This window comes from Grampus griseus (genome assembly GCF_964374135.1).
Source record: "Grampus griseus genome assembly, chromosome: 5".
NCBI classification, from domain to species: domain Eukaryota; kingdom Metazoa; phylum Chordata; class Mammalia; order Artiodactyla; family Delphinidae; genus Grampus; species Grampus griseus.
This window is the reverse complement of record NC_138998.1, coordinates 85,248,774-85,270,896: the sequence shown is the minus strand read 5'-3', so window position 1 is coordinate 85,270,896 and position 22,123 is coordinate 85,248,774. Positions and strand designations below refer to the sequence as shown.

At 35.8% G+C, this 22,123-nt stretch overlaps 1 protein-coding gene across 1 annotated transcript in view; it reads right to left on the bottom strand.

The window, feature by feature from the left end:
- SLC9C1 (solute carrier family 9 member C1) overlaps positions 1 to 22,123 on the bottom strand; it is a gene marked incomplete at its 3' end in the record, with an annotated part of 93,443 nt that overhangs the window by 42,748 nt on the left and 28,572 nt on the right. Inside the window, exons 8-12 of the mRNA XM_082655321.1 lie at positions 19,978 to 20,121; positions 18,162 to 18,336; positions 6,950 to 7,031; positions 4,364 to 4,530; positions 2,366 to 2,491 (exon numbers count right to left, since the gene is read on the bottom strand). Of these exons, the coding sequence (XP_082511447.1) occupies positions 2,366 to 2,491; positions 4,364 to 4,530; positions 6,950 to 7,031; positions 18,162 to 18,336; positions 19,978 to 20,121 (694 nt within the window). The remainder of the gene's footprint in view (positions 1 to 2,365; positions 2,492 to 4,363; positions 4,531 to 6,949; positions 7,032 to 18,161; positions 18,337 to 19,977; positions 20,122 to 22,123) is intronic.

The following is a 22,123-nucleotide window of genomic DNA, read 5'->3' as shown; positions in this document are numbered from 1 at the left end:
GAAAATTATTTAATTCTTGCAACAGCTTTATGAGGAAGGTATACGAATCTGCATAGATGAGAAAGATGAGGCTCCTCAGGGAGTTGAGCAGTTTTCTCAAGATCACATTGGAAACTCAGTTCTTTCTGAATTTAAAGCCTGCCTCTCTTTTCCCCCATTATGTTGTGCTGCTCTCCTGTGCCACTGTCTTACCATGCTGTGCTTCCTCTTCTTTCTTTTTTTAATTAGTTAATTAATTTATTTGTCTTCTCTGGGTCTTAGTTGCCGCACACAGAATCATCGTTGCCTTGTGTGGGTTCTTCCTTGTGGCATGTGGGATCTTTAGTTGCGGCATGCATGCGGGATCTAGTTCCCTGACCAGGGATCAAACCTGGGACCCCTGCATCGGGAGCGTGGAGTCTTAACCACTGGACCACCAGGGAAGTCCCCCTCTTCTAACATACAGTAGTGGAGGAGATATTGCTCCCCTTAACAAGAGCTGGCTGAGATTTAAATAAAAACTCTCAGAGCTTTGAAAACTGCAATAACCAATTAATACTGTTGAGAACAGTGAACATTAGTATTGAGATTGCAGAAATCAAATCAACAAGCTAAGATACACATGAAAATATGTCTAGAACAAAGAAAGACTAAAAATATATGAGGTGAGATGAAGATCTGGAGAATAGAACAGAGAGATCCAATATACTTTGAAAAATAGGATTTCTGGATTAAGACCTAACACACAGCACAAAATCAATGAAGATATAATAGTAGAAAAAAAAAGTTTAAGACAATAAATCAAAAAGGTACAGGAAGTATATATTGCAGAAAAGAGGCTATCATGAGTGGAAGGAATCTAAGAGGTCATTCAGGTAGCATAATTTCCCCTTTTACAGATGGGGAGAATAATAACTTAAAAGAATATGTTCTGAGTCACATATCATATTAATAATAAAAGCAAGACTCAAAATGGAGTCTCCTGCATTGATTTTAAGGGTTCCTGAATACTATATTTTCCTGAAATAAATTAAAAATCTGGAAGTGACTCAAAGACATGATCTCATAAAATCTGCTGGTGGAACAAAGCATGATATGGGCATAAGTTCACCCTTCATGGCACTGCCTCAATTGCTTAAAGAAGTTATTTGGGTCCTTGGAAAGCTGTCTTTGAGACTCAGCTTGTCTGCCAGGACTACTGCTGAGGAGGGAATAATCATACCCTAAAGATCTTCCATTTCCCAAGTTAGACTGAGCAAGCAGAATCCTATATGCATGGAACAGAAGAGAAATGCATGACAGTTCCACAGGCAGTGAGGAAGGCCCAACATGAACATTTTGAGAGGATGAGTCATGGCAACTGGTCAAGATTCTGACCTGGATAGAAAATGGTAACTGGGCTGTTAGCATTTCCTCACAGAGTCCTATATGCTGCTGTGCTACAGAATTTCTTTAATTTTTACCCAAGATTTGACATGAAAACATACTAACCTATACCTGCAGTTACTAGTGGACTTGGTGGTATTCTTTCGGGAAAAACTGGTTCGGTCCAGAGATAGGCAGTGTCATGGAACTGACTGCATAACGCATCTGGTGGTAGAGCTCAGCTGTAATTCCTGCCATTGGGATCTGTGAAATTCCAAGTTCCTCAAAATAAAACACCTTCTACTTAAACTAATTTGAGTGGATTTCTTTTTCTTTTTGTCCTTTTCTTTTTTCTCTTTGCACTCAAGCAGATTCCTAAGACAATGCCAAACTTCCCTTTGCCTTTGTAAGCAATCTATTAAGCTGTGCAGGTGAGAATAACCAAGATGTCTTAAGCAAGGGAGAAACTTTTCAGTATAATTTTAGCCAATAATTTAATTTTTTAAATTTAATTTTTTTTTAGTATAGTACTGGCACAAAAACAGACATGTAGATCAATGGGACAGGATAGAGACCCCAGAAATAAAACCATGCACCTATGGTCAATTAATCTATGACAAAGGAGGCAAGAATTTACAATGGAAAAAGACAGTCTCTTTAATAAGAGGTGCTGGGAAAGCTGTGCAGCTACATGTAGGAGAATGAGATTACAACATTTTCTCACAACACAAACCAAAATAAATTCAGAATTAAAGACCTAAATGTAAGACTGGAAATCACAAAACTCCTAGAAGAAAACATAGGCAGAACACTCTTTGACATAAATCGTAGCAATATTTTTTGGGATCTGTCTCCTAAGGCAAAGGAAACAAAGCAAAAATGAACAAATGGGCCCTAAGTAAACTTAGCAAAGGAGACCATTGACAAAATGAAAAGACAACCTACTGAATGGTAAAATAATATTTGCAAATGATATAAATGATAGGACAAAAATTTAAAAAGCGTATAATAAAATACTAACTATTTGTGCTGACAGGAGACGCCTCTTGGCCAGCTCCATTGCTTCAATATTAAGGGTCTCATCTATTTCCTTGTTACAGTGTATACATTTCACTTTTTGATGTTCTGCTTTTTCTTCTTGGCCCAACTAAATAAAACACAAATCAAAACCAAAAAATAATACATGAACATTAACATATTGTTTAGCATAAACCTCAAGCAATTCACATACCATTTTGGTTTAAAAAAGTATAGAAATTTTGCTAGATACAGAAAAATGTTCAGATGAGTTTTCTCATCGTTTGCACAGTCATCTAGAAGGTAACATAATTGCCAGTTTTGGGGGGAAGGAGTTATATCATATTTTTACCTTTGCACGTCATTGGTAAAAGTTTATAAAAGCTACTACATTGCTGATCACACTTTAAACCACTGGTTCTGAAAGTGTCGTTCCCCAGCACCAGCAGCATCACCTGGGTATTGTTAGAAATGCACATTCTCAAACCCCACCATAGACCTGCTGAATCAGAGACTGTGGGGAGATGGGACAGCAGTCTGTGTTTTTACAAACCCATTCCATGATTCTGCTACAGCTAAAGTGTGACAACCACTGCTTTAAACTAATCACTTAAGGTAGAATAAAAAGTGAACATGGCTGTTAGGAAATGGGTATATGGATAACTCCATTTTATAGATGAAAAAAGTTGAAGCTTAGATAAAATAAAAGGTTTATATAAAGATCACAAAGCATCTATTAAGTGATAAATCTAGGATATGAACCCAGATTTTCTGAGTCTAAAGCCAATGTTCTATCTATAACACTAGAATATCCCTCATGTCAGCATCATAAAGAGGAGAATGTAGTTGTTTAATTATCTGCCTTCTGAAACAGATCAAATACCAGAGTGGTGACCTCAACCCTGACTTTGCATTAGAATTAGCTGGGTAAATGGATTAAAAATATATATTCCTGGGACCCTCCTCAGACCATCTGCATCAGAATCTCCTGGGTAGAGGCTGGGAAATCAATCCGTATTTTTTAATAAGCTTTCCCAGTGATTCTGATGCAGCCAGATTAACAAAAGGCCACAATCAGATATTGGGAGCTACTATAAAAAATCCTTAGATTTGACTTGGTACTTTTCTTATCCAGAAATCCTGGCAATATTCCTGCAGACACAAGGCTTGATTCTGAGCCCCCATCTGGAGCTTCAAGCACCTGTTAGAGAATTTAAAATGGAGTTTTAGAAATCCTATTTCATAGCAACCAATTATCTTATGTCTACAGTCATAGAAGTTGGCCCCTCATATTGTTTGATGCAGAAAAACATTGCAATGAAAATTGGACTTAATGTAGGAGATGGCAACCCAGAAGAAGCATTGAGCAGATACCAGGACAACTTTTATTATTTCTCCTTGTGGCATTCATGAGAGCTAATGAATTATGAACTCATATATGAATTAGAAGTCTGACCATGGAGATTCTAAAGCATATCTCAGAAGCAGGAGGTGACATTTCACGACATCTAATCGTATGACACTGGCTTTGAATTCTATTTTATATTACAAAGTAATATATATATAGATATATGTATATATATATATTTTTTTTTGCAGTACGCGGGCCTCTCACTGTTATGGCCTCTCCCGTTGCGGAGCACAGGCTCCGGACGCGCAGGCTCAGCGGCCATGGCTCACGGGCCCAGCCGCTTCACGGCATGTGGGATCCTCCCGGACCAGGGCACGAACCCGTGTACCGTGAATCAGCAGGCGGACTCTCAACCACTGCGCCACCAGGGAAGCCCTACGCTGTCTTTTAAAGGCAGCTCCAATACACTAGTCCTTCTTTTGAATTTACAATACATACTTGCTATACTCAAAGGGGTTGTCAGTTCTACTTTGCCCCATAGTGGTCACAAAAATCCCGAAGAATTGTGAATTAATATTTATAACATTTATACTTATTTAAGGGAAATCATATCCACTTTGAAGGAATAAACAAAAGATATTACTTGCTTACTGCATATGGGTTTTGCAGCATAATTGCTTTCTCAACCATGTTCCAATCTGCGTTAGCAAGATCTTTGTCAAATTTGAGTGCAGAGGCTACAGATATGGTTAGTTCTTGAAAGTGTTGAAATGTATAATACAGTGATTTATACTTTGTTGATGTGACATCATGAAGACCTTTGATACAAAGAACACATTTTATAAATAGTAGACATCATCATTTTAATGATTTATCTAAAATATACATATATACATATAGATGTGTAGGAGATATATGCAGGAGGTATAGATATACATATACATATATGTACTCAGTGTATGTGTAGATATATACATATATTTCCCACCTATACATAAGGTCATATATATAAGTATTTATGATATATATTTATTTATCTCCAGATGTATACATTTGACCCTTGAACAATATGGGAGTCAGGGGTGCCAACCCTCCACGCATATAACTTTATAGTTGGCCATTCATATCCATGGTTGTGCATCCTCAGATTCAATAAGCAGGTTTGTGTTATACTGAAGTATATATTAAAATTTTTTTTAATTAAAAAAAATTCATATCCACTTATAAGTGGATTGGTGTAGTTTAAATTCATGTTGATCAAGGATTAACTGTGTGTGTGTGTGTGTGTGTGTGTGTGTGTGTATGTATATATATCTCCAGACCTCAATGTTTGAAGGAATCTTATTACCAGACACAAATTCCCTTTTTCTGAGCCATAGAAGTTTCTTTGGAAAGCAATAATGTTCCATGAGCAAATGTTCACTGCTCTCAGTGCAAGTAAACAGATGCTCCACAATAAGAATTTTAGGTTTATTTAGCTACTAAGTAGAACATCTGATAAATTGAAAATTTTTACCTCTTTAATCTGCTTTTTCCATTTTACTATTTTAAGGCTCAGAAAATAAAAAAAGTAAATGAAAGGAAAGATTTTGTTGCAAATATGAGGTTGAAGGTGCAATATTATCCATAAACATGGAATTTAAGATTGGTTACAAAATGCCATATGAATGAAAACTCTGCGTGTAACAAGAAAGGGTGATAAAGCAGTTAAGAATACAATGGATTAAAAACATTAGAGCAATTTGTTTTTAGTTCTTTAACTGTCATCATCAAGCCATGTGACCTTAGACGAGAACTTTTAACTCTTTAGATTTCAATTTATCAATTGTTAAAAAGTAGGGGATTGAAACAGTCATATTGTATAATGCAGTTGCCTCCTAAAACTAGTATTTCTGCTTCTATTCTCTTCATAGCTCCCAATCAGCTATCCACAGAACGAGAGTTGTCTTTTTAAGGACCTTATTCATAAAATTACACTTAGTTGCTTAAAACCAACCAAGAAATACATTTATCCCTTAGAATAAAATCTTAAAATTTAAGGTCCTTCATTATCTCTTTCCCTACCTCTCCCATCTGAACTTCCTTCACTATTGGCATTGTTCTCGAAGGTCCCAGCACCTTACCTTCTTTCTTTGAACACACTCATTTTCTAATTTCCTCAGGAATCTATTACCTGTTGTGTTTTCTATTTTATTTATATGTGGTTTGTTGATTTTTATACAAAAATGACTCTCTGATATTACCTTATTTGACTTGTTTACTGCCTGTTTCTCCTCTCTCCATCAACTCAGAAATCTTTTTTGTCTTCATAATGCATCACTATCAGTTAGAATAATGACTGGCATATAAGAGGCTCTTAACAAAAAGTTTGTCAAATAACTGAATAAACTTATTGTATAATTTTACTTAAACTGGACTAATGTAAATAAGTAATCTTTTTTTTTAATTGGAGTAAAATTGCTTTACAATGTTATGCTAGTTTCTGCTGTACAATGAAGTGAATCAGCTATATATATACCTATATCCCCTCCCTCTTGGACCTCCCTCCCACCCTGCCCCCCATCCCACCCATCTAGGTCATCACAGAGCATGGAGCTGAGCTCCCTGTGCTATACAGCATGTTCCCACTAGCTATCTATTTTACACATGGTAGTGTATTTATGTCAAACCTAATCTCCCAATTCGTTGTACCCCTCCCTTCCCCCTGTGTGTCCACATGTCCGTTCTCTATGTCTACATCTCTATTCCTGCCCTACAAATAGGTTCATCTGTACCATTTTTCTAGATTTCACATATACGTGTTAATAATATACGATATTTGTTTTTCTCTTTCTGGCTCTTTCTCTTTCTGGCTCTGTATGACAAACTCTACATCCATCCACATCTCTACAAATGACCCAATTTCATTCCTTTTTTATGGCTGAGCAATATTCCATTGTATATATGTACCACATCTTCTTTATTTATTCATCTATCGTTGGACATTTAGGTTGTTTCCATGTCCTGGCTATTGTAAATAGTGCTGCAATGAACACTGGGGTACAAGATTATTGCTTATTGGCCTAACAAGCTTATTGGCCTAAACAATTCATATGACTTTACATAGAGATCCAATTTCCTCTTCAATTAGACACCATTGATTTGTATTTATATGGCTTCTTTCTTCATTATTAACAATTCTTTAGCATGTTTGGAATATTTTTCTCTTCACTCAGAATATGAATTTGCAGGGCTTACCAAGTTTAGTAACTGCCATTGGCAAAATAAATCTATTGACAATCAGGCTAATTAAGGATACTGACACTCCATGAAATAATATCTGGAATAGAAAAAAAAAAGTAAGTTTTCATCACAATGTCATATAATATACTCTATATTTACCAATGTAAATTAAGCTAGGATGTACTATGTCAATAGATACTCATGGCAGAGGGGAATTTGGATGTCAGACATGATGAAAGTACTCTGGGGATTCTCTATCTTCTTGCATGTGCTTCATTCACATTTTGGAACCAAACCAAAAATCAGGACACATGGTTTGACAAATATTTATGTACATATGAAGACATTAGGGGAAAATACTTGTTCTTAAATTCTATTACTGCACTTCTTGAGCCCTGGAAATATACTTGTGCTTCACCAATTCTCATCCACCATACACACCTCCATGTACACAGCCACACAGTTCTCTGCTCAACATTATCAGCACATCTGTATGAAATAATTCTCTCCACTTAGGAAAAGAGGACAACTCAGAGGTCTTGGTATGTTTGCTCCACCTCATACTTTGCCTCTCTGGCATCTCATTGCCAGCAGGGAGGAGCAATTGATGTCTTTGGTGCCACCTGTTTCTTTTCTCCATTTATATCCCAAGTTAATCTCCATGGACAGATGAAGCGACACTTTTCAATTTGATACTACATACTTCCATCGTTTTATGGAATTCTAACTTCCAGAACTTATTTTAAACTCTTAGCCAGTCCTCTATTCTTTGGCTACAAAGAAAGGTTAGAGACAGAGCATGAAACCACACCAGAGGCCTTCAAGTTTGCACACTAGGATCACCAGAGAAACTTTAAAATATTGGTGCCCAGGATGGTGCCACTGAATATTCTGATTTAATTCTTCAAGGGTGCAGCCCAAACACTGGTAATTAGAAAAACCAAGGTATAATCTACACACATTGAAATGTACTTATGTATCATTTGATAAGTTTTGACAGTGCATACACCCATATAACCCTCAGTCCTATCAAGATGTAGAATATTCTCATATCCCTCCAAATTTCTCCAGTGCTGCTCCAATCAATCCCCACCTGACACGAGGCAACTACTCTTCCTATTTCTATTTCTATAGGTGAGATTTGCCAGTTCTAAAACCTTCATTTAAATTGAATATTATGTTTCTCATTGTAGTTTTAATTTGCATTCCCCTAGAGTAATGATGTTAAGCATTTTAATGTGCTTAGTGGTATATATCTTTCTTTTTGAAACATTTGTTCAACTCTTTTGCCTATTTTTTATTTTTATTTTTATTGCAGTACACGGACCTCTCACTGTTGTGGCCTCACCCATTGCAGAGCACAGGCTCCAGACACTCAGGCTCAGTGGCCATGGCTCACGGGCCCAGCCGCTCCACGGCATGTGGGATCCTCCCAGACCGGGGCACGAACCCGTGTCTCCTGCATCAGCAGGCGGACTCTCAACCACTGCACCACCAGGGAAGCCCCTTGCCTATTTTTTAAATTGGGTCATTTTTCTTTTATTATAAAATTGTAGAAATTTTGAAAAATATATTCTGGATAAAAGTGCATTCTCATACAGATTACCAACAGGCACATGAACAGAAGTTCAATATCACTAATTATTAGAGAAATGCAAATCAAAACTACAATGAGGTATCACCTCACACCAGTCAGAAGAGCCATCATTAAAAAGTCTACAAATAACAAATACTGGAGAGGGTGTGGAGAAAAAGGAGCCCAGCTACACTGTTGGTGGGAATGTAAATTGATACAGCCACTATGGAGAACAGTATGGAGGTTCCTTAAAAAACTGAAAATAGAGTTACCATATGATCCTACTCCTGGGCATATATCTGGAGAAAACTCTAATGTGAAAAGATACATGTGCAGCAATCTTCACTGCAGCACTATTTACAATACATGGAAGCAATCTAAATGTTCATCCACAGATGAATGGATAAAGAAGTTATATATATATACAATGGAATATTACTCAGCCATGAGAAAGAGTGAAATAATGCTATTTGTGGCAACTTGGATGGGCCTAGAGATTATCATACTAAGTGAAGTAAATCAGACAGAGAAAGACAAATATCATAGGATACACTTATGTATGAAATCTAAAAAATGATACAAATAAACTTATTTACAAAACAGAAATAGACTCACAGACAGGAAGCAAACCCCTGGTTACCAATGGGTTTAGCAGTGGTGGGGGGAGATAAATTAGGAGTTTGGGATTAACATATGCACACTACTATATATAAAATAGGTAAGTAACAGGACCTGCTGTATAGCACGTGGAACTATATTCAATATCTTGTAATAAACTATAATGGAAAAGAATCTGGAAAAGAGTATCATTTTTCTGTATACCTGAAACTAACACAACATTATGAATTAGCTATATTTCACTAGAAAAATACAGAAAAATGTGCATTATCAGATATATGTGTTATGGATATTTCTTCTCAGTTTGTGACTTACATTATCCATTTATGTAAAGCTATCTTTTGGTAAGCAAACATTTTTAATGTTGAGAACTCCAATTACTATTGTTTTTTTGATCTGAAAACCCTTTGTCTATTCCAAGGTTGCAAAGGTATTCTCTTATGTTTTCTTCTGAAGTTTTAGGGCTTTTGATTTTATATTTATGTTTATGATGCATCTCTAAGCACTTTTACATATGGTGTGAGGTAAAAATGAAGGTTTTACTTTCTTTGGCAACTTATTTACCTTATAACTGGGAGTCTGTACTTTTAGGTTGCCTTCATCCATTTCCTCCATCTCCTCTCACCACCTCTGGCCATCACCAATATGTTCTCTGTTTCTATGAGCTCAGTTTTTTTAGATTCCACAAATAGTTTCTTGAATGTTAAACTAATATTTCTGGACATATTTTTTGGATAGTCTATTTGATCATAATGTCATACTTTTTATATATTTAAAATTAATTGGCTACATATTTTCTAAGAATTTTTGCATCATGTTTACTTAATGGTTTTGTTTGTTTGTAATTATCTTTGTTGGGGTTTAGTATCAGAGTGGGCTGGCCACATAAAATTAGGAAGTGTTCCATCATTTTCTATTTTATGAGAGAGTTTATGTAGAATTGTTATCATTTATTCCTTAAATGTTTGGCAGAATTTTCTAGTCAAGCCATCTGGGCTTCTAGTTTGTGAGACAGTTTTAATTTATATACCCAATTTCTTTAGCAGATATAGGGCTATTCAGATTTTCTATTTTCTTTTGTGTCACTTTGGGTAAGTTGTGTTTTTGAGGAGTTTAACCATTTTCATCTAAGGTATTGAATTATTCTGACAAAAAGTTATGCATAATTTCTATTTATTACTATTTTAATAACTGTATAACTTGTAGGCATGTTTTCTTTTTAATTATGGATATCAGTAATTTGTTCCCTATCTCTTTCTGTCTGTCTCTGTCTCCCTCTCTTGCTCTTTTTTAAAGTTTATCATTTTATTTATTTTATTTTTTTAACATCTTCATTAGAGTAAAATTGCTTCACTGTGTTGTGTTAGCTTCTGCTGTATAACAAAGTGAATCAGCTATACGTATACACATATCCACATATCCCCTCCCTCTTGCATCTTATCCCACGTGTCCAGGTGGTTAAAAAGCACCGAGCTGATCTCCCTGTGCTATGCAGCTGCTTTCCACTAGCTATCTATTTTACATTTGGTAGTGTCTATATGTCCGTGCCACTCTCTCACTTCGTCCCAGCTTACACTTCCACCTCCCTGTGTCCTCAAGTCCATTCTCTATGTCTGCGTCTTTATTCCTGTCCTGCACCTAGGTTCTTCAGAACCATTTTTTTTAATTCCATATATATACATTAGAATACAGTATTTGTTTTTCTCTTTCTGACTAACTTCACTCTGTATGACAGACTCTAGGTCTATTCACCTCACTACAAATGACTCAATTTAGTTTCTTTTTATGGCTGAGTAATATTCCATTGTATATATGTGCCACATCTTCTTTATCCATTCATCTATCAATGGACACTTAGGTTACTTCCATATCCTGGCTATTGTAAATAGAGCTGCAAAGAACATTGTGGTACATGACTCTTTTTGCATTATGGTTTTCTCAGGGTATATGTCCAGTAGTGAGATTGCTGGGTCATATGGTAGTTCTATTTTTAGTTTTTACAGGAACTTCCATACTGTTCTCCATAGTGGCTGTACCAATTTACATTCCCACCAACAGTGCAAGAGGGTTCCCTTTTCTCCGCAGCCTCTCCAGCATTTATTGTTTGTAGCTATTTTGATGATGGCCATTCTGACTGGTGTGAGATGATATCTCATTGTAGTTTTGATTTACATTTCTCCAATGATTAATGATGTTGTGCATCCTTTCATGTGTTTGTTGGCAATCTGTATATCTTCTTTGGAGAAATGTCTATTTAAGTCTTCTGCCCATTTTTGGATTGGGTTTTTCTTTTTTTTTGATATTGAGCTGCATGAGCTCCTTGTATATTTTGGAGATTAATCCTTTGTCAGTTGCTTCATTTGCAAATATTTTCTCCCATTCTGAGGGTTGTCTTTTGGTCTTGTTTATGGTTTCCTTTGCTGTGCAAAAGCTTTTATGTTTAATTAGGTCTCATTTGTTTATTTTTGTTTTTATTTCCATTTCTCTAGGAGGTGGGTCAAAAAGGATCTTGCTGTGACTTATGTCATAGAGTGTTCTTCCTATGTTTTCTTCTAAGAGTTTTATAGTGTCTGGCCTTATAAGAGGTCTTTAATACATTTTGAGTTTATTTTTGTGTATGGTGTTAGGGAATGTTCTCATTTCATTCTTTTACATGTAACTGTCCAGTTTTCCCAGCAGCACTTATTGAAGAGACTGTCTTTTCTCCATTGTATATTCTTGCCTCCTTTATCAAAGATAAGGTGACCATATGTGTGTGGGTTTATCTCTGGGCTTTCTATCCTGTTCCATTGATCTATAATTCTGTCTTTGTGCCAGTATTATACTGTCTTGATTACTGTAGCTTTGTAGTATAGTCTGAAGTTAGGGAGCCTGATACCTCCAGCTTCATTTTTCTTTCTCAAGATTGCTTTGGCTATTCGGGTTCTTTTGTGTTTCCATACAAGTTGTGAAATTTTTTGTTCTAGTTCTGTGAAAAATGTCATTGAGAGTTTGATAAGGATTGCATTGAATCTGTAGATTGCTTTGCGTAGTATAATCATTTTCACAATGTTGATTCTTTCAATCCAGAAACATGGACTATCTCACCATTTGTTTGTATCATCTTTAATTACTTTCAACAGTGTCTTATTGTTTCCTGCATACAGGTCTTTTGTCTCCTTAGGTAGGTTTATTCCTAGGTATTTTGTTCTTTTTGTTACAATGGTAAATGGGAGTGTTTCCTTAATTTATCTTTCAGATTTTTCATCATTAGTATATAGGAATGCCAGAGATTTCCGTGCATTAATTTTGTATCCTGCTACTTTACCAAATTCATTGATTAGCTCTAGCAGTTTTCTGGTAGCATATTTGGGATTCTCTATGTATAGTATCATGTCATCTGTAAACAGTGACAGCTTTACTTCCTCTTTTCTGATTTAGATTCCTTTTATTTCTTTTTCATCTCTGATAGCTGTGGCAAAAACTTTCAAAACTATGTTGAATAATAGTGGTGAGAGTGGGCAACCTTGTCTTTTTCCTGATCTTACTGGAAATGGTTTCAACTTTTCACCATTGAAGACGATGTTGGCTGTGGGTTTGTCATATATGGCCTTTATTATGTTGAGGAAAGTTCCCTCTATGCCTACCTTCTGCAGGGTTTTTATCATAAATGGGTGTTGAATTTTGTCAAAAGCTTTCTCTGCATCTATTGAGATGATCATATGGTTTTTCTCCTTCAATTTGTTAATATGGTGTGTCACATTGATTGATTTGCGTATATTGAAGAATCCTTGCATTCCTGGAATAAACCCCACTTGATCATGGTGTAGGATCCTTTTAATGTGCTGTTGGATTCTGTTTGCTAGTATTTTGTTGAGGATCTTTGCATCTATGTTCATCAGTGATATCGGCCTGTAGTTTTCTTTCTTTGTGACATCTTTGTCTGGTTTTGGTATCAGGGTGATGGTGGCCTCGTAGAATGAGTTTAGGAGTGTTCCTCTCTCTGCTCTATTTTGGAAGAGTTTGAGAAGGATAGGTGTTAGCTCTTCTCTAAATGTTTGATAGAATTCACCTGTGAAGCCATCTGGTCCTGGGCTTTTGTTTGTTGGAAGATTTTTAACCACAATCTTAATTTCAGTGCTTATGATTGGTCTGTTTATATTTTCTATCTCATCCTGCTTCAGTCTCAGAAGGTTGTGGTTTTCTAAGAATTTGTCCATTTCTTCCAGGTTGTCCATTTTACTGGCATATAGTTGGTTGTAGTAAACTCTCATGATCTTTTGTATTTTTGCAGTCTCATTTGTTACTTCTCCTTCCTCATTTCTAATTCTATTGATTTGAGTCTTCTCCCTTTTTTTCTTGATGAGTCTGACTAATGGTTTATCTGTTTTCTTTATCTTCTCAAAGAACCATCTTTTAGTTTTATTGATCTTTGCTCTTGTTTCCTTCATTTCTTTTTCATTTATTTCTGATCGGATCTTTTTGATTTCTCTCCTTCTGCTAACTGGGGTTTTTGTTTTTCTTTAACTGCCTTAGGTGTAAAGTTAGGTTGTTTATTTGAGATGTTTCTTGTTTCTTGAGGTAGGATTGTATTTTGTCATAAATTTCCTTCTTAGAACTGCTCTTGCTGCATCCCATAGGTTTTGGGTCGTTGTGTTTTCATTGTCAATTGTTTCTAGGTATTTTTTGATTTCTTCAGTGATCTCTTGGTTATATAGTAGCGTATTGTCTAGCCTCCATGTGTTTGTAGTTTATACAGATTTTTTCCTGTAATTGATATCTAGTCTCATAATGCTGTGGTCGGAAAAGATACTTGATATGATTTCAATTTTCTTAAATTCACCAAGGCTTGATTTGTTACCCAAGATATGATCTATCCTGGAAAATATTCCATGAGCACTTGAGAAGAAAGTATATTCTGTTGTTTTTAGATGGTATGTTTTGGATGGTAAGTCCATCTTACTTATTGTATCATTTAAAGCTTGCATTTCCTTATTTATTTTCATTTTGGATGATCTATCCATTGGTGAAAGTGGGGTGTTATAATCCCCTACTATGATTGTGTTACTGTCAATTTCCCCTTTTATGGCTGTTAGCAATTGCCTTATGTACTGAGGTGCTCCTATATTGGGTGCATAAATAATTACAGTTGTTATATCTTCTTCTTGGATTGAACCCTTGATCATTATATAGTGTCCTTAGCACTCTGTGACATAATCAGGAGAAATCTCTGAGTTCCTGGGTTCTCGCTGGACTGGACCCCCAGCCCCTGTTGTGGGTGTCCCTGATGGTGTTCAAAGAAGAAAATGGTTCCTGATGGAGGAGGCTGAATGGAGGAGGCAGCTTCACCAGGCTGCTGTCAGATGGGCTGGTTCAGAAACAGAGCGTAGTGCTCTGAAGCTGCCCTAAAGGCAAATGTTTAAGGGACAGGCACAGTTTGTCTTCTGGCACGAATTTTTGATACCTCCAAGCTCCCAGCAATAACTGCTTGACTTGAGGATAGTGGAAAGTCTTGTTGAGTTGCTGTAGCCTTGACCTTGACAGACTTAGCATTGGGAGCTCTATGTGTCCGGGCCAGAAGCGCCCATGCTACCCCAGGCCCTTTGGGTCCCTTCCTTTGCGTATGTAATTTTTTTTTTTTAAGTAACTGCCAAATTCTTTTCCAGAGTGACTGTACTATTTGATATTCCTACTAGTAATGTATGAGTGGTCCAGGTTCTTTGCATCCTCACCAACATTTAGTTTCATCACCATATTTCATTTTAGCCCTTCTAATAGAGAGATATCTTTTTTGTGGTCTCAATTTGCATGTCCCCAGTGGCTAATAATGTTGACCATATTTTTATGCTTATTTGTCATGTGTATATCCTGTTCTGTGGAATATATCTTCCTGTATTCTGCCCATTGGACTGTTAAAAGTTTTTGATTTTGATGAAGTATAATTTCTTCTTTTTTTTTCTTTTATGGATTATGCTTTTGGTGTCCTTGCCTTATGCTAGGTCCCAAAGATTTTATTCCAAGTTAAAAAAGAGTTTTCTAGTTTTACATTTTGTATTTAATTCTGTGACCCACTATAATTAATTTTTGTAAAAGATGTGAGACTTAGAGTCAATGTTCTTTTTTTTTGCCTATGAATGACCCATTCTTCAGCACCATTTGTAAGACATCCTCTATTGAATTGCTTTTGCACCTTTATCAAAAAATAGTTGGGGGGCTTCCCTGGTGGCACAGTGGTTGAGAGTCCGCCTGCCAATGCAGGGGACGTGGGTTCGTGCTCCGGTCCAGGAGGATCCCACGTGCCGTGGAGCAGCTGGGCCCATGAGCCATGACAGCTGAGCCTGCGTGTCCAGAGCCTGTGCTCCGCAACGGGAGAGGTCACAACAGTGAGAGGCCCATGTACCGCAAAAAAAAAAAAAAAAAAAAAATAGTTGGGGATGTTTGTGTGGATCTATTTCTGGGTTCTCTGTTCTGTTCCACGTGTCTCTCTCTCTCTCTCTGACAATACTATCTAATCTCCATGACTATAACTGTAATAATGCCTTAAAATTGGGTATAGTGATTTTTCCCATTTTTTCTTCTCTTTCAAACTTGTTTTCGTTATTTTAGTTCCTTTGCTTTTTTTTTTTTTTTTTTTTTTTTTTTTTGCGGTACGCGGGCCTCTCACTGTTGTGGCCTCTCCCGTTGCGGAGCACAGGCTCTGGACACGCAGGCTCAGCAGCCATGGCTCACGGGCCCAGCCGCTCCGCATCATGTGGGATCTTCCTGGAGGGGCACGAACCCGTGTCCCCTGCATCGGCAGGCGGACTCTCAACAACCGCGCCACCAGGGAAGCCCTTCCTTTGCTTTTTATTTCTTGAATGATTGTATGTGGAATTGTATCTTTAATTTTCATTTCCTTGTATCAACTGGTAGTATATAGAAATACTTGATTTTTTATACTTATCTTGTATCCTGAGACCATGCTGAACTCACTTATTAGTTCTAGTAGAGCTTTTTTTTCTCTTCTTTTTGAAGACCCTTGGAATTTTCTATATAGATAATATTATCTGCAAATAAGGATAGTTTATTTCTCCCTTTTCAATATTCATGTGTTTTTTTTCATTAATTTTATTTTATTTTTTGTCTTATGAAGCAAGCTAGAACTTCCATCATGATGTTTAATAAAAAAAGTAAGAATAGACATTCTTGGATTTTTCCCAATTATAGGGTGAAAATGTCTTTCACTATTAATTATAATGCCACCTGTAAATTTTTTTGTATCTGTTCTTTATCAACATTAGGAAATTCCCTTCTATTTCTATTTTTTGAGAGATTTTGTCATAAATGGGTATTAATTTTTGTTAAGTGCTTTTTCTGTATCAGTTGATACGATTCTATAAATGTCAATTAGATCCTGTTGGTTGATGGTGTTGCTTAGTTTTTCCATATCCTTGCTGATTTTTTTACTAGTTCTACACTTTGTTGAACAAATTATAAAAAGGAGTGTTAAAGTCTCCAAATATAGTTTGTCTATTTTTCCTCTTAGTTCTCAGTTTTGGCTTCACATATTTTTATGTACTTGTTTGGAACATATTCAGTTCAGTCATTGAACTTGTGAGTAGTAGAGAGAGGATTAAGTTAAAATTTTAAGATTTCATTGTAGTGCCTCTTTGTGAGTATTAATAAATTAGCTGTAAGATTCAGCTAAATTAAATTAAGTAAGGAGTGCTACTTTCTTCTCAACTAGTTAACTACTACTGAGACATCTCTCAAATGATTTTATCTACCAAAGTTTTATTTGAAAGCAAGTCTACATGGCAACATCATCATCATCATCATCATAGCTCAGATTTATTGTACATTTACTATATGCTAAACAATGTGTTAAGCATTTTAGGTATATTTTCAATTTATCATAATAACCCTTTGAGACAGTGGAGATAGTGATATAGCCAGATAGACCTGGCTCATACAAGTTTGTGAGAGCTGATCATTACATTTTCAGGAAGTTTATGAGCAGATTGATATTCCTGTTGGTGCCAGTGATTACACAACAGAAACTGGCAAACACTACAACTTAGGGTCTCCCCCTCTCTGAGAAAGTTACTTGTTAAATATTTATTAGCAAACGATTGGTATTATTACTAAATCTGTTTTGGAGTGAGGAAACTGACACCTTGGGTGAGGTGGTGGGAATTAAATAACTTGTGGATGGTCACACAGTAAATAGCAACCAACTAAAAATTTCGGAACCCATATCCACGTGCAACGTTCACCATTATACTGGTCAGGATGTATGATGATGCCGCTGATTTTTATTCAGGCAGGTGGAGATAGGTTAAAAAGAAGGAGGAGGTCATGTAATATTAGATACTTTGGTTTAGAAAGCAGTGTTTGAATATTTAGTTTTTTAATGTTTGGATTATACATAATAATGGCCTTTGTACTGTTCCCTTTACTCTTGGAATTTATGTAAAAAGAAAAGCCACGATGGAAGTATTAGATGTGTTGTGATGTCTGCATAGAAAATTTCTTAAAGAGCTCCTTGAAATTATCTTATTTTGAGATGAGGTAGAGGGAGAGTCATACCCATTATGTTCTGTTAGGCAGAGTTTGGGGGTTCTATCTTAGAGATAACTTCCGTTAATAAACAAAATGTTTCGGTTCCTAGCATTACTAAATGTGGCCTCATAAAGTTACAGAAGGCAATAGAGCCAATTATAAGTAGGTTTCTGCTTTTCTTGAGTAGGTGTTAGAAGTAAATAAAAATAGAAACATTTATTAAGTGCATACTCTGTATCAGGTAATATTTTAAATGACTTATAAATTTTAATTCTCTTAACTTGTACAATAAACCTATCTTTTAGGAGTGTGATGAAGGGATTTAGGAATCCTTAAGCTAGAATGGAGAAGAGGAAAGTTGCCAGTTGTTTTTCCCCTCCCCAGTTTTACCATCATAGCTAAATCACTCCCACATTCCAAGTGGGGTTGAGCGATCTCACTACAAAAGCATATTTTAGTACACAGAAACAGTTTTCATAAAATATTCTAATAAAAAACCACATCTTTCTTTACTTGAGATTTCTCCCTCTCAGATCCAAGAGAATATTCAGAGTAGGCAAGCAGAAGAGCCATGTTTATATTAGGAATCCCTTTCATTTCACTCCAGACCATAATGAATGCCCAGCGCCAGCTGAAACCATGACCAAGTCGAGACAAAAGAGGGCTCAATAATAGAAAGACCAGAAGTCTAAAAGACAAAACAGATTTTAAAAAGTTATTTTTGTTATAGAAATTTCTTTCCATCCCATTCTATGCTATTCCAATCTATTCCCTGTGGAACTGCCAACTCTCAGACCAATGAACCATCTTTCACACTCTGTTGGCATGGCACGAAAGGAAGGCAGAAGGGCATTCCATACCAAGAGAATGGTATTATTCTTTTTCTTTCTTTCTCTTAGGAAAGTAGTGGAGTAATTCCACATCACCTTTGAGTGGTGCTTCTCCAGGTGGAAAAAAAGTGTTAGAGACATTTTGTAGATATACTCTATTCTAGATCTCAAAAACAAATAAAAGCAAATCTAATAAATACGAGAGAAAATAATGTCCTCTCTTTCTTTTTCTTTGTAGATTTTAATCTTACTGAATCTGCCCAGTATCAGTTAATTCATTTCTATTTCTTCTTTTAATAACAGATCATTCTTATATTTTACACTAACTGTATCTGACAATTTGGGGCTAATTTCCATTTACTTGGCACTGGCTGACTTGATGTTGAGTCCCAACTAATCTTCCTAGATGGAAGTAGAATGTTAACAATTTTGGTGATGGAGATTAAAGAATTGTTATGGTGGTTTTCCTCTTCTATGTTATCTCCTTTTCAGTTACATAAGCAGATTGTTTTCTGCCTTTTAACACTGGAAAGGGGGCTACAAAAATTATTTAGGTAAAAAAAGACATTTACAAGGAGAACTTCCATATAATTTTTATTTATTTATTAGACATGTGATCATTTAATTTATTTTTAATTTTTTTGAATCAAAGCTAGAAAAATGTAACCTAAAAGTAACTAAACATAACATCACATAACATAACGTAACATGGCAGAATGCCAGAATCGTCAGAACACCGAACAGAGCAGATATCAAATAATAGTGAATAATAATTTAGGAGGAAAGAAAGGTTATCTTTCTTTTTTAAAAAATTTTATTGGAGTAGAGTTGATTTACAATGCTGTATTAGTTTCAGGTGTATAGCAAAATGAATCAGTTATACATATGCATACATCCACTCTTTTTTAGATTCTTTTCCTATATAAGCCATTACAGAGCATTGAGTAGAGTTCCTTGTGCTGTACAGTAGGTCCTTATTAGTTATCTATTTTATTCATAGTAGCATGTATATATCAATCCCAGTCTTCCAATTTGTCCCTCCCTGATTTTTAAAAAGCAATTTCCAACTATACTTTATTAAGAGTAAGTTATTTGTTATATAATATATATATTATATTAATATATAATATTAAGCGAACAAAGCAAGATAACATTTTTATTTATGATAGGTGTTTAACTTCATGAAACCTCATAGAATAAAAAACAATAAAAAACACTGGAGGAAATATACGAAATGTTAATAGTGGTTGCTTCTAGGTAGTAAGATTATGAGAAGTTTTTTTCTTTTTTCTAATTTTCAAAAATTTTACAACATGTTTGCATTGCTTTGAAATGTAGTTAAAAATTGAATAAAACACTGAGTGCTAACTTGCTGATGATTCCTTGGAAAGTTTGAGTGAATTTTTCATTCTAAGGTATGAAACATCTCTGTCATTTAAAGAATGTCTTCAGGCTTAGTCAATGTCTTATAAATAGAAATATTCAAATGACTTTCTTACCTGAAAACAACAAGTGTTAAGCAGATATTTAATGAATAATATATATCAGAAAATGATATATATAAATATGTATGTGCAGGAATTAGAAGTCCAATGAAAGTGAACACCATAAGAAAAGCAACAAATGATAGACAACTCCAGAATCTGCATTTTTAGAAAAAAATTTAAATATAATTAATTAATCTAACATGTTCAATGCAAGACTTACCTATGTAAGGCATTGTGCAGCATTATAAAGAAAATAAAGATGAATAAGGCATTCACCAACACTCAAGGGGCTTATAATTTAACTGGGGAGTAAGGAGCACTAAGGCAAGTAAACAAATACTTCTAAAGCAATTTTAACCAATTTACACTGAATGTCAATTAGTGTCTTTCTATTTGGGTTGACTTTGAAAGATATGTTAGGTTGTAGCTATACTATTTGACAGAACTCATTCAGGCACTATGGTTCAAGTAGCTGGAAAATACTGATTGTGAAGTCCTTGTATCATTAGGAAGATCTAAAATTGTTTATTTTAAAAGGAAATACTGAACTACTAGTCTGATTTACATAGTGATAGAATTAAGCCTTTGCCCAAAATCTAGCTAGCACTTAGAATATGTGAATGAATCTTTTATTCACATGAATGCCCTTTGTAGATTCTCCTTTTGTGATTTCTGAGTCTGTACTTATTTAAGTACTCCAGAGCCCAGGAAAACTCTGCATCATTCCCAAAGCTCACGTTCTCATCAGCTGCAGGCAAAGCAGTTTGAAAAAGTACACTCAGACACGAGTATTTGTCATTTTTGGGTGTTGGGACCATAGCTATTTAAAACTTCATGTTATCTTTCTGTATATTTCATGTCTTTAAGGTTGACATTATATGTGTAGCAAAATAAATGGAAAAGATTAAAAGGGCACATGAACACCATTTTATGAGAGGAAAAAGAGCTTGGTTTTACCCATATGCTGCCAGACTCTGTCCCTGAAACACAAATACCTAGGCATTACCAGAGAAAATTTCAACATGAAACGCTGTGGGAAAATGTCTCCAAATATCAAAAATCTCAGTCTTGTTGAGATTAGCACAAAATGTAATCAAATCAATTAAGTGACATATATTGAAGAGTTATCAAGACTCTTTCATATATGGTAGAAATTAACGGGAGAAATCTTATGAGGAGGAAACCAGATTCTGTAAGGAATCAATGCCCACCAAATTCAGAGTGGATATGAGCTGAATAACCAAGCTCCAAATCCATCTAATAGACGTGCGCATGTACGTGTGCGTGTTCAATCAGTCAGGCACACAGAAAAAAGCTTCTGAATTTTTTTTTAAAGTCTGTTTCCTTTATTTGGTGATCATGAGTTATCCTAACAAATCTAGACCTTTTACGGGAGCAAAGGGTCACAACCCTTTCTGTATATAAGTATCATCTTGGAAGAGTTTTTTAAAATCAGATATCCCATGCTCTCACCCTCATAGATTTTGATACTATAGATCTAGGCATCTGTATCATTTTTATATCTCAATGTTGCACAGCCCTTAGCCTAGAGGAATGATAAGACCTTATGGCCTGGACATTTTAGGGACATCAATTTGCCAAGAATAAAATATTATACAGGTTGGCACTTCCCTGGTGGCACAGTGGTTAAGAATCCACCTGTCAATGCAGAGGACATGGGTTCGATCCCTGGTCCGGGAAGATCCCACATGCTGCAGAGCAACTAAGCCCGAGCGCCACAACTGAGCCTGCACTCTAGAGTCTGTGAGCCACAACTACTGAGCCCGTGTGCCACAACTACTGAAGCCTACGTGCCTAGAACCTGTGCTCAGCAACAAGAGAAGCCACTGCAATGAGAAGCCCTCGCATCGCAATGAAGAGTATCTCCCACTCGCGGCAACTAGAGAAAGCCCGCACACGGCAGCGAAGACCCAATGCAACCAAAAATAAACAAAATTAAAATAAAATTTAAAAAATAAAAATAAACCAAGTAGTACTATATGACTTAAGAAGAATTATATGGGTTGACAAGGAAGTATCTCTTATTTGGGGAATTTCTTTCTAACAAGGTGATGTATGAATAGAAGCATGAAATAGAAGCATGAAATTGGCAGCTACTTATGCCAATATGTAAAGGAAGCACATTTCAAGAGCAGAA